The sequence below is a fragment of the Chrysochloris asiatica genome, unplaced genomic scaffold, assembly GCF_000296735.1.
Source record: "Chrysochloris asiatica unplaced genomic scaffold, ChrAsi1.0 scaffold00096, whole genome shotgun sequence".
Classification (NCBI taxonomy): domain Eukaryota; kingdom Metazoa; phylum Chordata; class Mammalia; order Afrosoricida; family Chrysochloridae; genus Chrysochloris; species Chrysochloris asiatica.
This window is the reverse complement of record NW_006408614.1, coordinates 4,122,911-4,138,836: the sequence shown is the minus strand read 5'-3', so window position 1 is coordinate 4,138,836 and position 15,926 is coordinate 4,122,911. Positions and strand designations below refer to the sequence as shown.

The following is a 15,926-nucleotide window of genomic DNA, read 5'->3' as shown; positions in this document are numbered from 1 at the left end:
ACCCCCTTCCATCCCCCCTGCATCTCTGGGCCACCGAGCGCTCCCAGACACACCTTTATGAATTTCCAGTCCCTTTCCAGGTACCACCTTCAGCCCTACCTAATAACAGGGCTAGGGCGGTCTGGGTGAGGTACCGAGCCTCTGGGTGACTGGGGAGTTGGGGACTGAAAGAAGCTGATGTCGAGGACTGACTGGGACCAGAGAGTTCCCATTCCTCAAGCTGTTCACCCCACAGGGCAGCCTGGTGCAGAGGGGAACCCACTTTTCCAGGGCTTGTAGATGCCCTCAGAAAGCTCTCCTGACCCCTGGGATGACAATCGATTTGGCATAGCTATGGGATGGGAGCTTTACAGGCACCTCAGACCAGTGCTGGAAGCAGCACCAGAGACTACCACCTGATGGAGGGGACCCTGTACTGTGCGCCTGCCACACCTGTTACTTATCTCCACTGCTGGTGGTGCAGTGGGCTAAGCTCATGGTTGCTAACAGTTTGAGCAGTTTGAGCACACCCGCTGCTCGTCAGCAGAAAGAGATGGCACTCAGCTTCCGTGGGGACTCCCAGCCTGGGAAACACTTTGGGGCAGTTCTGCTCGGTCCTACACTTTTGAGTGGGAATAGGCAGGAAGGCAACGTTTCTTCTTTTTTCTGTATCGCAACAAGACGGAACGACACAGTGACCATAGCAGCTGTGAGGAAGGCACAGGACCTGCTGTCAGGATGCGCGCTGTTTCGCTTTGCTGTGCACAGGGTCGCCACTATGAGATGGACTTAACAAGCACCACCACACCTGGTGTCCAAACAGAAGAGAGATGTTCAGAGCTAGAGGACATCTGGCAACTGGCCCTGGAGCCATGAGGTGCCTGAGCGGCACTCCTTGAGGCCCCTGCTTGTACTCTGAGGAACTTTCTGGAATCACATTCCCACACATTGCCATGGCATACACTACAACTCTGACCACGAGGAGGCCTGGTCTCACCCCCCAGCTCGGCTTGGGGTCTCTGAGCAGTGCTGGCCTGCGAGTTGGTGGAGGCTGCCCTGGTCCGGCCTGCACGGGAAGGGTATGTGAGGGGAGCAGGGCATCTCCCTTACAGACCGGAAGCCCCACTTCATGACAGAACACAGCCAGGCAGCTCCACTACTCGCCCACCATACTCCTCAGAGGGTCTTCTTCCCTCAGGGCCTGGCACGTTGCTCCGTGTTCCATAAATATTTATTATTACAAAGAAAGCCCTTCACATTCTTAGGTGACAAGACTGTTATTGTTGATGTTAAGTGCCATCGAGTCGGTGCTGATTCCTAGTGACCCTGTACAGGGAGGGAGCAGCTGGTGGGTTTGAACCACCAACCTTGTGGCTAGTAGTCCAGTGCTTATCCTACAGCGTCACATCAGGACTCCTGATTGACAAGAGTCTGGTGTTACTGAAACACAGAAGACAACGTGAAGCACGAGAGGGGAGGGACAGAGGGACTACAGTGTGATCCCTGTGGGTGGTGGGGTGGAGTAAAGAGCCCTGGGGGCACTCTAGGTTAAGCATGTGGCTATGAACAGAAAGGTTGGTGGTTTGAGCCCACCAGCTGCTCCATGGGAGAAAGATGTGGCAGTCTGCTTCCAGAAAGATTTATAGCCTTGAACACGCACTGGGGCAACTCTACTCTGCTCCCATAGGGTCACGATCAATCAGAATTGATGTGTTTGGTTTTGGTTTGATTTTGGGGTGGAAGACTGTCCTTGCCCTTGGACACAGAGAATCGGAACATCAACTCCTCGTCCCCACTCTCCCCCCAGTCCATCAGTTTGAATAGAGGCTTACTCTGGTACCCACTCACTGAGCCCCACACAGCGCTCTTAGCACTTGGGGGCAGTGGATCCCTCCGAGGTCTGAGGAGAGCTATTGCATACTCACTGCCCACCCTGACCACCTGCACCTGGACTGTCCATGGCAGGAAGGAAGAGACAACCACACAGGAGGCTGGTACTGGTGGTTCTGAGGAGACCAGCAAGTGGGTTCAGTAAGCTAAATCCAATCACATCAGGAGCTGAGAAATACACTAGGACCAATGGCTGACGTTACGAAGAGTTCCTTAAGCTTCTAGTACAAATGCTGGCTTCCTGAAATATTTCTCACATATTCAATGATGGCAGCCAGCTAGCTGTTCTTTAATCGACACTGAACACAAAAATGAGAGAAATTGCTTAGGCGATTTGTAGGGCTATTGCCGCTAGGGAAGAACTCCTAACATGAAAAATGCACAACATTCAGTTCACCTATCTGAAATCAATCACATGCAACCTGAAACTGAAACCCGGTGCAGGACCAGGAATCAAACCTGACAGGGAGCCCGCGAGTAGCCCGATGCTGCAGGAGCCGCGCGTTCCTACGCCACCTCACGGACGTCCCGCGTCCACTTTCTGATCCACGCTCTGGATAACTTGACTTGGCCCCCTACCTGGTCCTACTCCTCCACTGACCTTCCCCATCAACATGCTCTCCTGCCCACAGTGCTCCCTGACCCTAGATGGTGACAAAGGCCCACAGGGAAGGGATGTCTTCAATAAATGCAAGAGATGACAGGGAGCATTTGGGAACTCTCGGAACAGGCCAATGGCACCACACAGCAAGAAGACCCCCTGTAAAGTGCTTTTCTGTCAAAATGGCAACATTCTGAGTTGTCCTAATGGTTAAAAAGGGTTAAAGCAAATAGTAAAGTGAAGAAAGTAGCAGAAAAAAGCTTTGGTGTGGGAACGAATGTGTCCTCTTCTGGGTGGGCACACCTACAGAAGAATCCATCCCCGTATGGTCTGCACGGCAACTATGCCAACACATTACAGAACAGCTACACCCAGTCTAACTGTGCTGCTAGACGTTGTACGGACGAGACACCCGAAAAATCCAGCCTCAGAGGATGGGGCCAGTGTTGGGGTGCTGGGGTGCTGGGGTCACTGGCCCTGGGTGGTGCGGAGGTGAGTCTCATATCAGAATCTGATTGTCTAGACAGTCCTTCCATTCTTGGGATTCTCCTGATGTCCCCGAGCGATGAGCTCGGCCTTCGGGGTGGACGCTGAGTCTAGCTTACTCATCTTTGACCTTGCAGCCTGGTCCGGCCAGTGCTTGGCAGGACCTTTGGGCAGACATGAGGTCACCTGGGGTCAGCCTGGCGTGGCCTGTGCTTTGCACTTCAGCCAGCTTTGTGGTGTTCCCAGAGCAGCTGGGCAACCGCTTCCTCTCACAGCCACTGGGCATGCGTGAGGTGTCTGCTGGGAGTCACTTTGTGAAGCTTTTCCCACCTGGAGAAGCAGTCTCTGAGAGTCATCAAGCACAGACAATCCCTCAGCTACTGAGTTTCCTTCCTATCCAACTACCAGGGAAAAGCCACAATGCCCCAGAGGGCTGGGGCGTGGCAGTGAAGACAGATCACACACACACTACCCCACACACAGAAAGCAGAGCCAAAGTCTGAGGGAGCCAAACACACCCTGGCCACCTGCCAGGCAGCTGCAGGAGGTGACAGCCACGGGCACCTTTCTTCAGGCTTGAAGGACTTTCAACACACAACCCTGGGACCTGTCACTCGTCTGGGGCTAGCCTCCCTGAGAGTGTCTCAGCTCTCTGTGGCCTGGCTGGGCTTTGGACTCCCAGGTACCCACAAGGAAAAACATTTATGGTGCATACTTGCTTCAAGTCTATGAACATGAGTCACATGATCCACTTGCTCTGACACTGGTCTGAATACCAGCAGGCTTTTGTTATTCTCTCAGGCTTAATGACGACTGCTCAGCTCAGCTTACAGAGATGAGCCTGACAGGGTCCAGCAGCAGCGTCCCCTATGCAAGCAGGGACAGAGACATGGGCCGTGCCAGGACAGTTTGAAAAATGTGTGGATGTGACCGTTCTAGGTGTTAAGAAAACTCACCACTGTTTGTCACTGGCAAGGGCATGTCACCATGCGCTCAAGCGTCTGAAAATCACCAGATATGAAAGGCCCCAGGTCTCCCATAGGATGCTTCTGTCCCAGGAGGTACCATGCAGGACAGACTGCAGCTGGGCACTCCGGATAACGCCAAAGAAACGGCTAAGTTGAACTCAAGGTGGAAAAAAAAAGTTGTTTGCTTAAGTTAATGATGTTAAATCAACCAAAAACACAAGGACTTGCTTTTATACGGTCTGGGAGAGTTTCTAAGGACTTTGTTTCTAGAGTTGCTGGTGTCCTAGAATTTCTGTTTTGCAGGGAAATCTCGCGGCTCGTCCTTGGGTAGTTATCTGGGCCACAGAAGGTGGGTGTGAGAAGAATGGGGGGCATTCTCACTAGGATCAGCACTGGGGGTCCTCTTCCAGTCCCAAAGCCCTGAGGCCTGCTTCTTGATGCTCTTCTTCCTTCTTCTGAAGTCTGGGCACTTACACAGGACTCGGGGACAACGGATATGGCCAAGGGCTTTCAAATACAGGGTTCTACCCAACAACCTGGGGTGGCACTGTAGGATCAGCACTGGACTGCTAACCACAAGGTCGGTGGTTCAAACTCACCTGCCACTCCTTGGAAACTCTCTACAGGGTTGTTGAGTCAGAAGTGACTCTATGGCAAACACTACCACCACCACCCAACAACCTGACCAGCCTGACCAGAGGAACACTCTGGACTCCCACCTCCCAGACCTGCCAGGGAGACCAGCAGATGGCAGAGGCTAGGGTAAGCTTAACCAGGTGGCTGCAGAAAGCTGATGACACCCTTGGTGGGCAGGAAGGACTTCAGTCAGCTACAGACTCTTACTACTGCTCAAATTTGCTTCCACGACATTTATGACAAAGGTGGCAGTGTGAAGCCGGGGAAGTCTTTGCGATAAACGATGCTGGCTCAATTAGGTATCCATACGAGAAAGAGAAGAAACTCACTGTACCATAAAAAGTAGATTTTGAGGAGACTGTAGGTATTAATTGGGCAGTAGTCACTAAAGTGACTCCGAACTTTCGTTCCGAGGTCTATATCAAACACATACACAGGTAAACCAAATGACACGTACAAGCCAAATTACTGGTCCTAAGCCCAAAGTGGAAACAACCCAAGTGTTGGTTAGATAAACGCAGATTGGGTAAAGAAATGGTGGTCCAGTGATGAGAGGGTGTTCCAAAAAGTTCATGGAAAAATTCCGTTACCTCCCACTTCCATTTTCCATGAATTCTTTGAGGCACCCCTTGTATAAAAGAAGCTCTTGCAGCAATGAAAACGGATGGATTGTAGTTAACAAAGATATAGGCTCACAAACGTAACGAGATGGACTTGAGCAAGAACATCTTGCGTGACTCCACTTACAGACAGAGCGGACCAACGGGAGACTCAGCCTAGCGGTTACAAGTTCTCTTGGGGCAACACGGAAGGAAGCTTCTGGATGCTGTAGTATTGGAGCTCTTGTCCTGAGGGATTGGTACATGGGGCATTCATTTGTGAACACTCCCTTGACCTGGGAGCTTAGGATGTGTGTGCTTGTCTTTGTGAATGGTATGGTTAAAAAAAAACAAAGTCTGACAAAGTGAGCTGACTGTAAAAGCCTGTTTGCCAAGGTGTGCTCTAAGGAGGAGGAGTCGGGTGGCTGAAGTCACGCCACACGCCAGGGCATGGACTGTTGTGCACGTGTGCGCTCGTGCTCGTGTATGTGTATGCGCTCGTGTGTGAGCTCATGCGTGCACTGGTATGTGCGCATGTGCTTGTGTGTGTGCTCGTGCATGCTCGTGTGTGCGTGCGCTTGTGTGTGTATGCTCACCCAGCACAGTGTCTCCACAGCCGCTGCCTCCCAATGATCTTACTCTGCTCAATCAGACCTTAGAAAGCCATCAGGAACTGAGGGGCTACAAGTTTCCAGCAGGTGCAGGGCACCGTGACCCAGTAGTAAGGGATGGATTAACATGACTGCAGGCGCCTCCCTGCTCCCGTCACTGACAAAGGGCTGACTTTTTTCTTGCCCTGGGTCTTGGTGGGAAACTGGGTGAGTCCATCCCAAAGGTAATGCAGGCAACACTGAGGCCGGCCCAGGCCTTGCTGTCTCCTTGCTCTCAGATCTGCTGGGCAAGTCAGCACCATGACTGTGCAGCTGTCCTGGGGTCCCACCTCAATGTGGAGCACGGGATTGAGGGGGTCTCCCGGGAGGAACCTCCCACTTATAGCTTGACTTTGGGCTGGACACCTCTTCGGGATGGAGCTGCCCCCACTATAAAGTGGGAATGTTTACATCTGCTTCTCCTTTTTAAAATGTGAATTCTTTTATTCTGTTGCTGGTACTGAGAATACATACACTGCAGAACCTACACTAGTTCAACTGTCTCTACGCATGTCATTCATCAACTAGGGTGACAACCTTCACCTGTGCAGCCATTCTCGGCCTCCTTTCCTGAGCTGCCCCTCCCCCATGAACATCAACTCACTGTCCCTGAGCTGAGCCCCATCTTCTGAGTTGCTGTTGGCACTTTGGCCCCACACCGTAGATCTTAAAATAGGAAAACCTGAAGCGGCATGAGACCCTACATTTTGGCACCCGAGCTCCATAGTGATGCAGACATCATACAGTTACCGCAGGGAGTGAGGGGACAGAAGGGAAAGGGTCAGCGTCTTCGCCACCTTCCTGGTCGCCTTCCTTCGGCTGAGCTGCAGGTTTGCTCTCATGAGCTCATTCTGGTACCTGTCCACTTGTGTGGCCGCCCGCGTCCCCATGCCCCTCTATCCACCAGAAACAAGTAGGCCATGATTCCTCCTAACCTGGTCGAGTCGGCAGGAGGCCTATTGGCTCCAGCCTGGTGCAGTTCTGGGATCCTCCCCGTTAGAGGTGTAGGCAGTAAGTGTCACTTCCCAGCCCCTGGGACATGTTGGTGCTACTTTGAAGTTGTCAGGGATGCTGAACCATCCCCTCTGCTTATGCAGGGCTAGGGGAAGAGGAAAACACCAAGCTGGAGGGAACCGAATTGAACCCCTCAGACCTCAGTGCACTGATGCCCACGGGGAGAGGGAGAGCCTTGGGCTGCCGGGGGAGGGGGCACTCACTCTCAGGGTACTCAGGCAGCTACTGGGCAGCCACAGGCACCAACAGGGAGAAACTGGACACTTACAGCACCGCTCCCAGCCTCTCCACAGCCCCACAACGGATCATCCCTTCACTGCCCACAAGGATGAGCTGCGTCACCAAGAGGATGGACAACGTGCCTAGGACAGTGTGGGGCTCAGATACATGGTGTGTAGGGGGACTCTGAGTTTGGGGCTCAGATACATGGTGTGCAGGGACAGGTGAGGACTCTTGAGTGTGGGGGTCAGATACATGGGGTGCAGGGACAGGTGGGGACTCTGAGTGTGGGGGTCAGGTACGTGGTGTGCAGGGACAGGTGAGGACTCTGAGTTTGGGGCTCAGATACATGGTGTGCAGGGACAGGTGAGGACTCTGAGTGTGGGAGTCAGGTACGTGGTGTGCAGGGACAGGTGGGGACTCTGAATGTGGGGGTCAGGTACGTGGTGTGCAGGGACAGGTGGGTACTCTGAGTGTGGGGGTCAGGTACGTGGTATGCAGGGACAGGTGGGGACTCTGAGTGTGGGGGTCAGGTATGCGGTGTGCAGGGCTGAATCCAGACTCTGCTCTTTTACTACTTGAATTCTGTTCTCAGTCTTTTTTTGTTTTTCATTTTCTAATCTGTAAAATCAGGAGACTAACATCCATCTTGAATGCATTTACTAGAAATAACCTGGAGAAAGTCATAGCCTCGTGTGGGTGAGTTGTGGGCATCCAATCGGTGGTTGTTGTGAGGTACCATCCAGCTGCTTCTGACTCATAGCGATCCTGTACCGGGCTCTGAGGAGCGGCTGATGGGACTGAACTGTGATTCTCATGGTTAGCAGTCCAGTGCTTATCCTACAGTGTCATACCAACATTCCACAATAGGTGGTTGTTGTTGTGAGGTGCCATCAAATTGGTACTGACTCATAGCGACCCTATGCACACACAACACAACAGAACGAACCACTGCCCAGTCCCGGGCCAACCTCACAATCGATGCTACATTTGAACGCATTAATGCTGTCTTTGTGCCAATCCATCTTGTTGGGGGTCTTCTTCTTTTTCTCCGACCCTCCACTTTACCAAACATGGTATCCTTCTCCAGGGACTGTTCCCTCCTTAACAGGTGGTAGCTCCTAGCAGTATTCTGCTCCATGGGTAATAAACGCTAAAGGTTGATTGAATTTGGCATCGGCAATTTAGCATGACATGTTTGGTCCTCCTCATAATCCTGACTATGCCTTATAGTAACCATGCAAAAACAAGAGGCACTTGATGTGTTGTTGTTATTAAGTGCTGTTGAGTCGGTTCCAACCCATAGTGACCCTGTATAGGGTTTGTGAGGAGTGGCTGGTGAGCTTGAACCACCAACCTTGTGGTTCAAACGACTTTGCAGTGCAGCGCATTAACCCGCAGTGCCAACCCAGGCCTCCAGACACTTGATGTACGTGACTGTAATTAGCAGTATGCATACAAAGCTAACCATATTTTTACAGCCTATGTTTTCTATGTGTTAGTTCTTCAGTATTAATGAACTGTTCAAGGAGAACATACAGTTCAAAAACAAATGTCAGGCCAATTTAAAAAAGCATCAAATAAAACTTCTAAAATTTAAAAACAAACACTGAGGACTCAAATTAGAAATGGGTATTAAAGAATAGATTGTAAACAGCTATCAGGAGAATCAGTAAATTGACAGACACTTTTGAGACATTTCCCAGAATGCAGCACTGGCAGGTAAGGAGATGGAAAAAAGGAGTAAGACAGTTGGTTTTGATAGGCATCCCAGCAGGAGGTGGTGCTGCTGTTGCCAAATGCCTTCGAATCGGTTCCGACTCATAGTGACCCTGTATCGCATTTCCAAAGTGCCTGGTAGGTTTGAACCACCAACCTCATGGTCAGCAGTCTAGTGCATACCCTACAGTGCCACCCCAGGACTCTGAAGGAGATGTTAGAGGAAATAAAAGAGACAACAAGATAAGAATTTCCCAGAGGGAAGACCTGCACAGAACCCTAACAATGATCAATAAAAACAAATCCCCTCTTAGATGCAATACAGTGAAATTGCAGCACAGCAAAGACAAAACTAGGATCTTACAAGCAATTAGAATGAAAAGATAAACCCAAACAAAAACTTACTTAGACTGCAAAGAGGACAGACTGAAGGTCAAAGACCTACAGACAAGGAAAAGAGTTTGTAAAGTATCTGGACTGGAAGCAGGTGGCAATGGGGAGAGAGGAGGGGACAGCTGGGGGAGGCGTGAGCTCTGTCTGTCAGCGGACCAGTGTCCACACAGCAGCTCCCCAGGGAGAAGCAGCCCTTTCCCATGTCATCATCCCACAGCCTTCGATTGTCACCCCAGGGAGGGCTGCCCTTTGCTATCGATAGAAACTCCCTGTGGGCATGGCCCAGCTCTGATTCACTGTGCGCTGTACAGGGCACAGGGCTTAATACGCGTGTAAACCTCATTCTCACGGATCACATACGCACCTTGTAAGCCTAGTTCTTTGCCCTGTGAAGAGGTTTGAGAAACGGAACTCTCAGTCAGTCCTGAACTCACTGGACTCAGCAGAGAGAAGGGAGCTGATCCTGAGTTTGTGGGTGATGGCTGGAAGTACCTGTACAGGAGGGAAGGGGCCTCCCAACTGCAGGAGGCAAATTCCAACAGCTTCTGGGAGGCTTTCAGAAAACTCTGAACTGAAGCCACACTAATGCAGAGTCTAGCTTTCTTCTAATGACCTCAGAGCTTTCTTAGAGATGTTCACCTGAGAACCTTGCTCTCTTGAGACGGTCGTGGGGAGAGTGTGACGGGACAAGGGGGCCCAGGAAGCAGGATTCAACATGAACCACTTAGTGACTGAAATCTCATGACCACAGTCTGGAGGGATGTTGAGGCCCGCACCCCTCCTTGGTGGGCAGTGGCAAAGATATACAGGACAAAGATATACAGGACATGCCCAGGTGCACAGCTGAGCAATTCATCCTGGGATGTGCCATTAAGGAAGACCCCCTAAATTCCATATTTTACGGGTCATGCCATAAGGAAGAACACCTGTAAGAATTCTGTATTTTTGCTTCCTTGTGAGATATTTCATGGGTCGGAAGGGTTTATTCAGTGCCCTACTTTAAAGGACAAACCTTCTACTAGGGCAGAACCAGGGTCCTGAAGAGCCATGCATGCTTGATTTGACACCCCAGAATAAGTTTTGTTTGCTCCTACCAAAGGCCTTGTGGTGGAATCCATCTTGAAGAAATGCTGGGTCAACAACTAATTAGGATAGGTCCTTCTAGATGGACTACTTTCTGGAAATCCCCACCTACCCTTATGAATAAACATGATGCCTTCTCCCACTTAAAACCTTTTAAACCCTAGCAAAGACTGTTCCAGGAGACAGAAGTTAAGTGTTGCATTAAACCTTCCCCGACTCCACTTGCAAACCTCTTTCCTATAATAAACCTTTGCTCCTATGGAAATTCTGCTTCACCTGACTGTTCTTAATTGGTAGGAGGCAAGAGCGCTCTCTTATCGGGTGGGAGAGTGATTGTTGTTGTTGTTGTTGTTGCTGTGGAGTCATCAATTGGCACTCTCGCTAATACTCAGGCCTACGAGGCAGGAGGTTACAAGTCCCACCTGACATGACAAATCCTGGTTCCTGTCCTCCCTGGAGCCCAGAGGTCAACAGAAGCCCCCACATGCAGCTGGAGATTAGGATGAAACGGAGTCAAGGATTGGGAGGACCAGGATGTCCCAGGGAAGGAAGCTGGGACCCTAAATCCAGAGGGTCCACTTCTAGGGCCACTCCGTTGGAAAGGAAAGACTGCTTTTTCAACAGCTTCCGTATTTATTCACAACAACTTCTTTACTGATGGGCTGGATGGGACAAGCAAACAGAGGTGGATTGTCGAGTGATGCAAGGGAATCCTCAGAAGAGAAAAGTGCTCAGATACCAAGTTAATTTCTTTTCTGTGCACAGTGCCATCACCCTGCTGCTACTGTCTTCATGGGACTTGGCCCAAGACACCATGGGCTCCTTCAGGATCCAGGACAGAATGTCCACATTTCCTAAATGCCACTATGACTCCTGGGATTCATGCACAATGGGGAGGGGGTGGGGTGCGGGTAGCTCTGAAAGTGGACAGAGGCCCACAGACAGGACAGAGTCCCGTGGGACGCTGCACGCCTCACCCCACAATTGGGAGAGCTGTCTGTCTGGACAGAGCATGCTGCACGCAGCAGCCCTGGATGGGAGGGTCGAGAATGCCTCTCTGTGGAGACAGGAGAGGAAAGCAGCCTCATTCTGTGTACCAGGCCTGCTGATGAGCGTCAGTGGGTCGCTTGTCTAAACCCCAAAATAACCCTGCCAGGCAGGGACTGCTTGTCCACTTGTTTTATTTGATAAAACAACAGATGAAGAAACTGGAGGCCCAGAGAGGTTAAGGAAGTCATCCAAAACTGAGACTCAATCCAGGGACTGACTCTAAGGCTGTTGGGAGGGACCCAGGGGTTCACGGAGGAGGCGTCTGATCGTCCACTTGTGGAAACGAGGCTCCTCCCAGTTCCCACACAGACGCTTCCTTCCAGAGGTCTTTGGGTAGAGACCTTGTCAATCCTGACAGGGATTCACAGTCACCTCCAGGTGTCAGGGTTTCCACGGTGGAGGCTTTGAAGGTAGGTCAGTTGGCCGTCCTTCCGAGGCATGTCTGGGTGGACATGAACCTCCACCTTTTGGTGAGCAGCCGAGAGCACGGGCTGCCTGCATCTTCAGGGACTCCCTGTCAGGCAGGTCTGCCACTGAGTCATTCCAACTCATAGTGACCCTGCATAGGGTTTCTGAGGAGCAGCTGGTGGGTTTGAACCTTATGGTTAGCAGTCCAGTGCTCATTCTGCAGTGCCACACCAGGACTTTTGTTGTGTTGTTGTTAAGAGCCGTTGAGTTAGTTCTGACTCACAGCAACCCTGTATAGGGTTTCCAAAGAACAGCTGGTGACTTTGAACTGCTGGCCTTATGGTTCAAACTGACCTTGTAGTTCACTGCTTATCCTACAGCACCACACCAAGACTTTGTTGTTGGTGGTGGTGTCAGGTGCCACCGAGTCGGAACCGACTCATAGCAACCCCATGCACAGCAGAACGAAACAATGTCCGATCCTGGGCCAACCTCACTACCACTGCCACACTTGACGCCATCAATGATGCCACCTGGCCAATCCATCTCATTAGGGGTCTTCCTCTTTTTCTCTGACCCTCCATCTTACCCAGCATGACATCCTTCTCCAGCGACTGTTCCCTCCGGACAATATGTCCAAAGTATGAGAGATGAAGCTTAGCCATCCTGGCCTCCAAGGAACACTCTGGCTGCACTTCTTCCAAAACAGATCTATTGGTTCTTTTGGCAGTCCACGGCACTTTTAGTATTCTCCTCCAACACCACACCAAGACTTTAAGACCCCCAAATTCTCCTCTCACATGATCTACTCTGATGACAGGCCAGCAGCGGAGGCTCAGGCTGAACTGCTTTCTGAGACACCTGCATTGTTGTTGTCACTGTGCGTCTGAACCGTGAGCCTCGAGGAAGGCGGGCCAGTGCCATTTTCATACGGAATGAAAAGCTATGCCAATCGTTTTTCCAGAATGCGAGTCCAAAAGCACCTGGGTTTGGAGGTCTGTGTCCTAGCACGGCTGCACTCACCCCCCACACAGTGACCCAGGTGGGCAGTGGCAGGCTCTGCCTCCCATTGACCCCAGCGAAGCCACCTCTGGCCGCCCAGAGCCTTGCTGGGTTGGTCCCTCCAATCCTGCTCATGTGAATCTGCTGCTCTTGTTGAGGCTGATGACCTCAAGCTCCTGAAGTTCCCTAGGCTCCCGCTTTTGCACAAACAGCAACAACAGAAACAATCAAAAACCACACAACCCAAACCCCCAAACCCCCAAACCCACTGCTGTGGGTGTCAACGCAGCAGCCCTCTAGGACAGAGAGAGGCCCTAAGGCTTCCGAGGTTGCCATCTTGGTGACGGCAGATAGCCTCACCTTTCTCTCTCTCGGAGCAGCTGGGGAGGTTCAAACCACAGACCTTTCCACTAGCAGCCGCGTGCTGTAACCACCACTGTGTCATCAAGGTGCCTGAACAATACAATTGCTGTTGTTAGGCGCCATCTGGTCGGTTCTGACTCACAGTGACCCTGTGTCCGGTCCTGAGCCCGCTTCACAATTGTTATGTTTGAGCCCACTGGTGCTGCCACTGTGTCTCTTGTGGGGATCTTCCGGGTTTTCCCGGACCCTCTACAATAGGTCCTTATTTATTTATTTTTGGTTGTTACAGATTAAATGGGACAGTAAATACGAAACACCCAGTGCTGTGCCTGACACCCAGTGGGTGCTACCACCCCATCATCACTGTCGTGGTGGTGTGTTCTCTGTGCTTCACTCACGATTCACCGTCCCTGCTGTCCCTGCTCAGGCCAGGAGACAGTCTGCGATGGAGAAAGGGAGGGCTGTGATACCATGCCAGGGGCTGCTTCTAGGATGCCTCATTTTCATCACTAGAAGCACTGCTGTTTAGTGACGTTCCCTTGATATCAGTAGGGAGCAGCCCGAGAGAGGGACATCCTGCTTGGTAAAGCAGAGGGTCTGTGAGAAAGTGGAAGATCCTCCACCAGATGGAGTGACCCAGTGGCTCAAACAGGAGAGACTGTGAGAACAGCGTAGGATCGGGCAGTTATTCATTGTGTTGTACACGGGGTTGCTATGAGTCGAAATTGACTTGATGGCACCTAATAACAAGTACTAAACACTGCCCCAGCTATAAATTCACAAGGCTGACGAACACAGCGCACCCTAGAAAGACAGGTGTAGTCAGACCTGGGTCAAAGAACTGAAACGAACAGTGAAATCCCCCAGCAGGTCACAGGGGAAATGAGCGGGTCAGAGAGCAGATGTGAGCCTAGAGGAGAGTGGGGGTCTGAGAGGAAAGTGTGCTTTCGAACAGAATTCAAACACAGCACACTCGGACCTACGTAAGCATTTCTGGGTCTGCATTTCAGGGCAAAAGAGCTCTCAAAAGAGAAATGTTTCTGCATCAGCTATCTTCAAATGCTGCTGCAAAATATGTCATGACCTGCCTGCTGATCTCTTTGTAAGAGGAACTCGGTGTCAGGAAACCACCAGTGAGGGGACAGTCCCACAGGGCGGTTTACTTACTTGTTGCTGTCCCGGTACTCGTAAACATGACATCCTTGAGGCAGTCCAGTCTCGTGGTCCAGAATGAAAGCGAGCTTTAGCTGAATGGGAGAGAGGAGGGAAAACAAGGTGGCGTTAGGCAGTCTGCACTATCCATGACAACAGAGGAAACGAGCAGATACCAAGGGTAGACTCTCGGCAGCAGACACGTCCTGGCAGAATGCTGCTGCCACCAGGGACTGTGACAAGAAGTCTCTTTTCATTCAACACCCAACCCATGTTTATTAAGCACCTGCTTTGGGATCCACACTGAGCTAGGTGATGGAGAAGGGACAACAACGAACAGCAACACGTGGGGGCTGTCCTCCAAGGACCTTACAGTGCAACAATCAAATCACACTAGTGACGGTTTCCAAGGGGGCTTCAAAGAGTTCATGGGAAATGCAACGGAAAGTTACTGGGGTTTTCCCCCAAAGTTTGTGAAGCTTCCTTATAGCTGTATCAACTTGTTCATCATTTACTGACCTGCTTAGGGTTCCAAATACCATGGTGTTATGCGATGTTAGTGTTATGTGAGAGTTGGAGGCTGTCCCCCGCATTCTGCATCCGTGTTCACCGACCTGCAAGGGTTGCTCACTGCCCATCAGATGCCTCTGGCGTGTCTAGTAATGGCATGGTGCCATGTTCCCCCTTCCTCACCATGCCTTCCTCACTCCGTGGAGCCCATCAGGGGAAGGGGATGGTGGTGGTTGGTGGTCAGGTGTGGCCACAGCTCCATGCAGCCCTCTGCCCTCTCTTCTCCTTCCCGCCTCCTGTTACTGACTTTCCTGGCACCACAGAGTCCTGCCTAACCTCCCCGTCCTTCTGCAACCTTGGGTTGTTCTACTACCTCCCTACACACTCAGTGGCTGCACCAAGACTCGCAGAGGGTTGGGGATGTGTCCTGCAGCTGGCCAGCCGCTGACTCTTGTGTGGCCCAGTTGTTGCTAGGGCCTCTGGTTTATCCTTTAAGGTGGTCTGTGGTGGGTGTCCCAGGACTAGTGGTGGATCTGCATGGGGCCTGGTTCTCTGGAAGTGCCGCCTGCAAATTTTCTCAAAGTTGTCTTCAATGCGAAATGCTGGATAGTGAGATAATTGATAAATGTTGTTGTTGTTGTTGGGTACCATCGAGTCGGTACTGACTCATAGTGACCATATGTACAACAGCCCGGTCCTGGGCCAACCTCACAATCTGTTGCCACGCTTGAGCCCACTGATGCTGCCACTTTGCCAATCCATCTCACTGGGGGTCTTCCTCTTTTTCTCTGACCCTCCACCTTAAGAAACACGATATCCTTCTCCAGGGACTGGTCCCTCCTGACAATATTTCTGAAGAATGAGAGACGAAATTTGGCCATTCTGGCCTCCAAGGAGCACTCTGGCTGCACTTCTTCCAACACAGATCTACTGGTTCTTTTGGCAGCCCATGGCACTTTCAATATTCTCCTCCAACACTGTAACTCAGAAGCATCAATTCTTCTACGGTCGTCCTTATTCACTGTCCAGCTTTCACATACATATGAGGTTATTGAAAATACCATGGCTTGGGTCAGGAGCACCTTAGTCCTCAAGCTGACATCCTTGCTCTTCAACACTTTAAAAAGGTCTTGTGCAGCAGATTTGCCTAATGCAATACGTCATTTGATTTCTTGACTGCTGCTTCCACGAATGTTGATAGTTG

At 51.2% G+C, this 15,926-nt stretch overlaps 1 protein-coding gene across 1 annotated transcript in view; it reads right to left on the bottom strand.

Moving 5' to 3' along the window:
* Positions 1 to 15,926, bottom strand: part of DIS3L2 (DIS3 mitotic control homolog (S. cerevisiae)-like 2) — a 429,536-nt gene that overhangs the window by 10,687 nt on the left and 402,923 nt on the right. Inside the window, exon 13 of the mRNA XM_006866746.1 lies at positions 14,228 to 14,307. Coding sequence (XP_006866808.1) covers positions 14,228 to 14,307 — 80 coding nt within the window. The remainder of the gene's footprint in view (positions 1 to 14,227; positions 14,308 to 15,926) is intronic.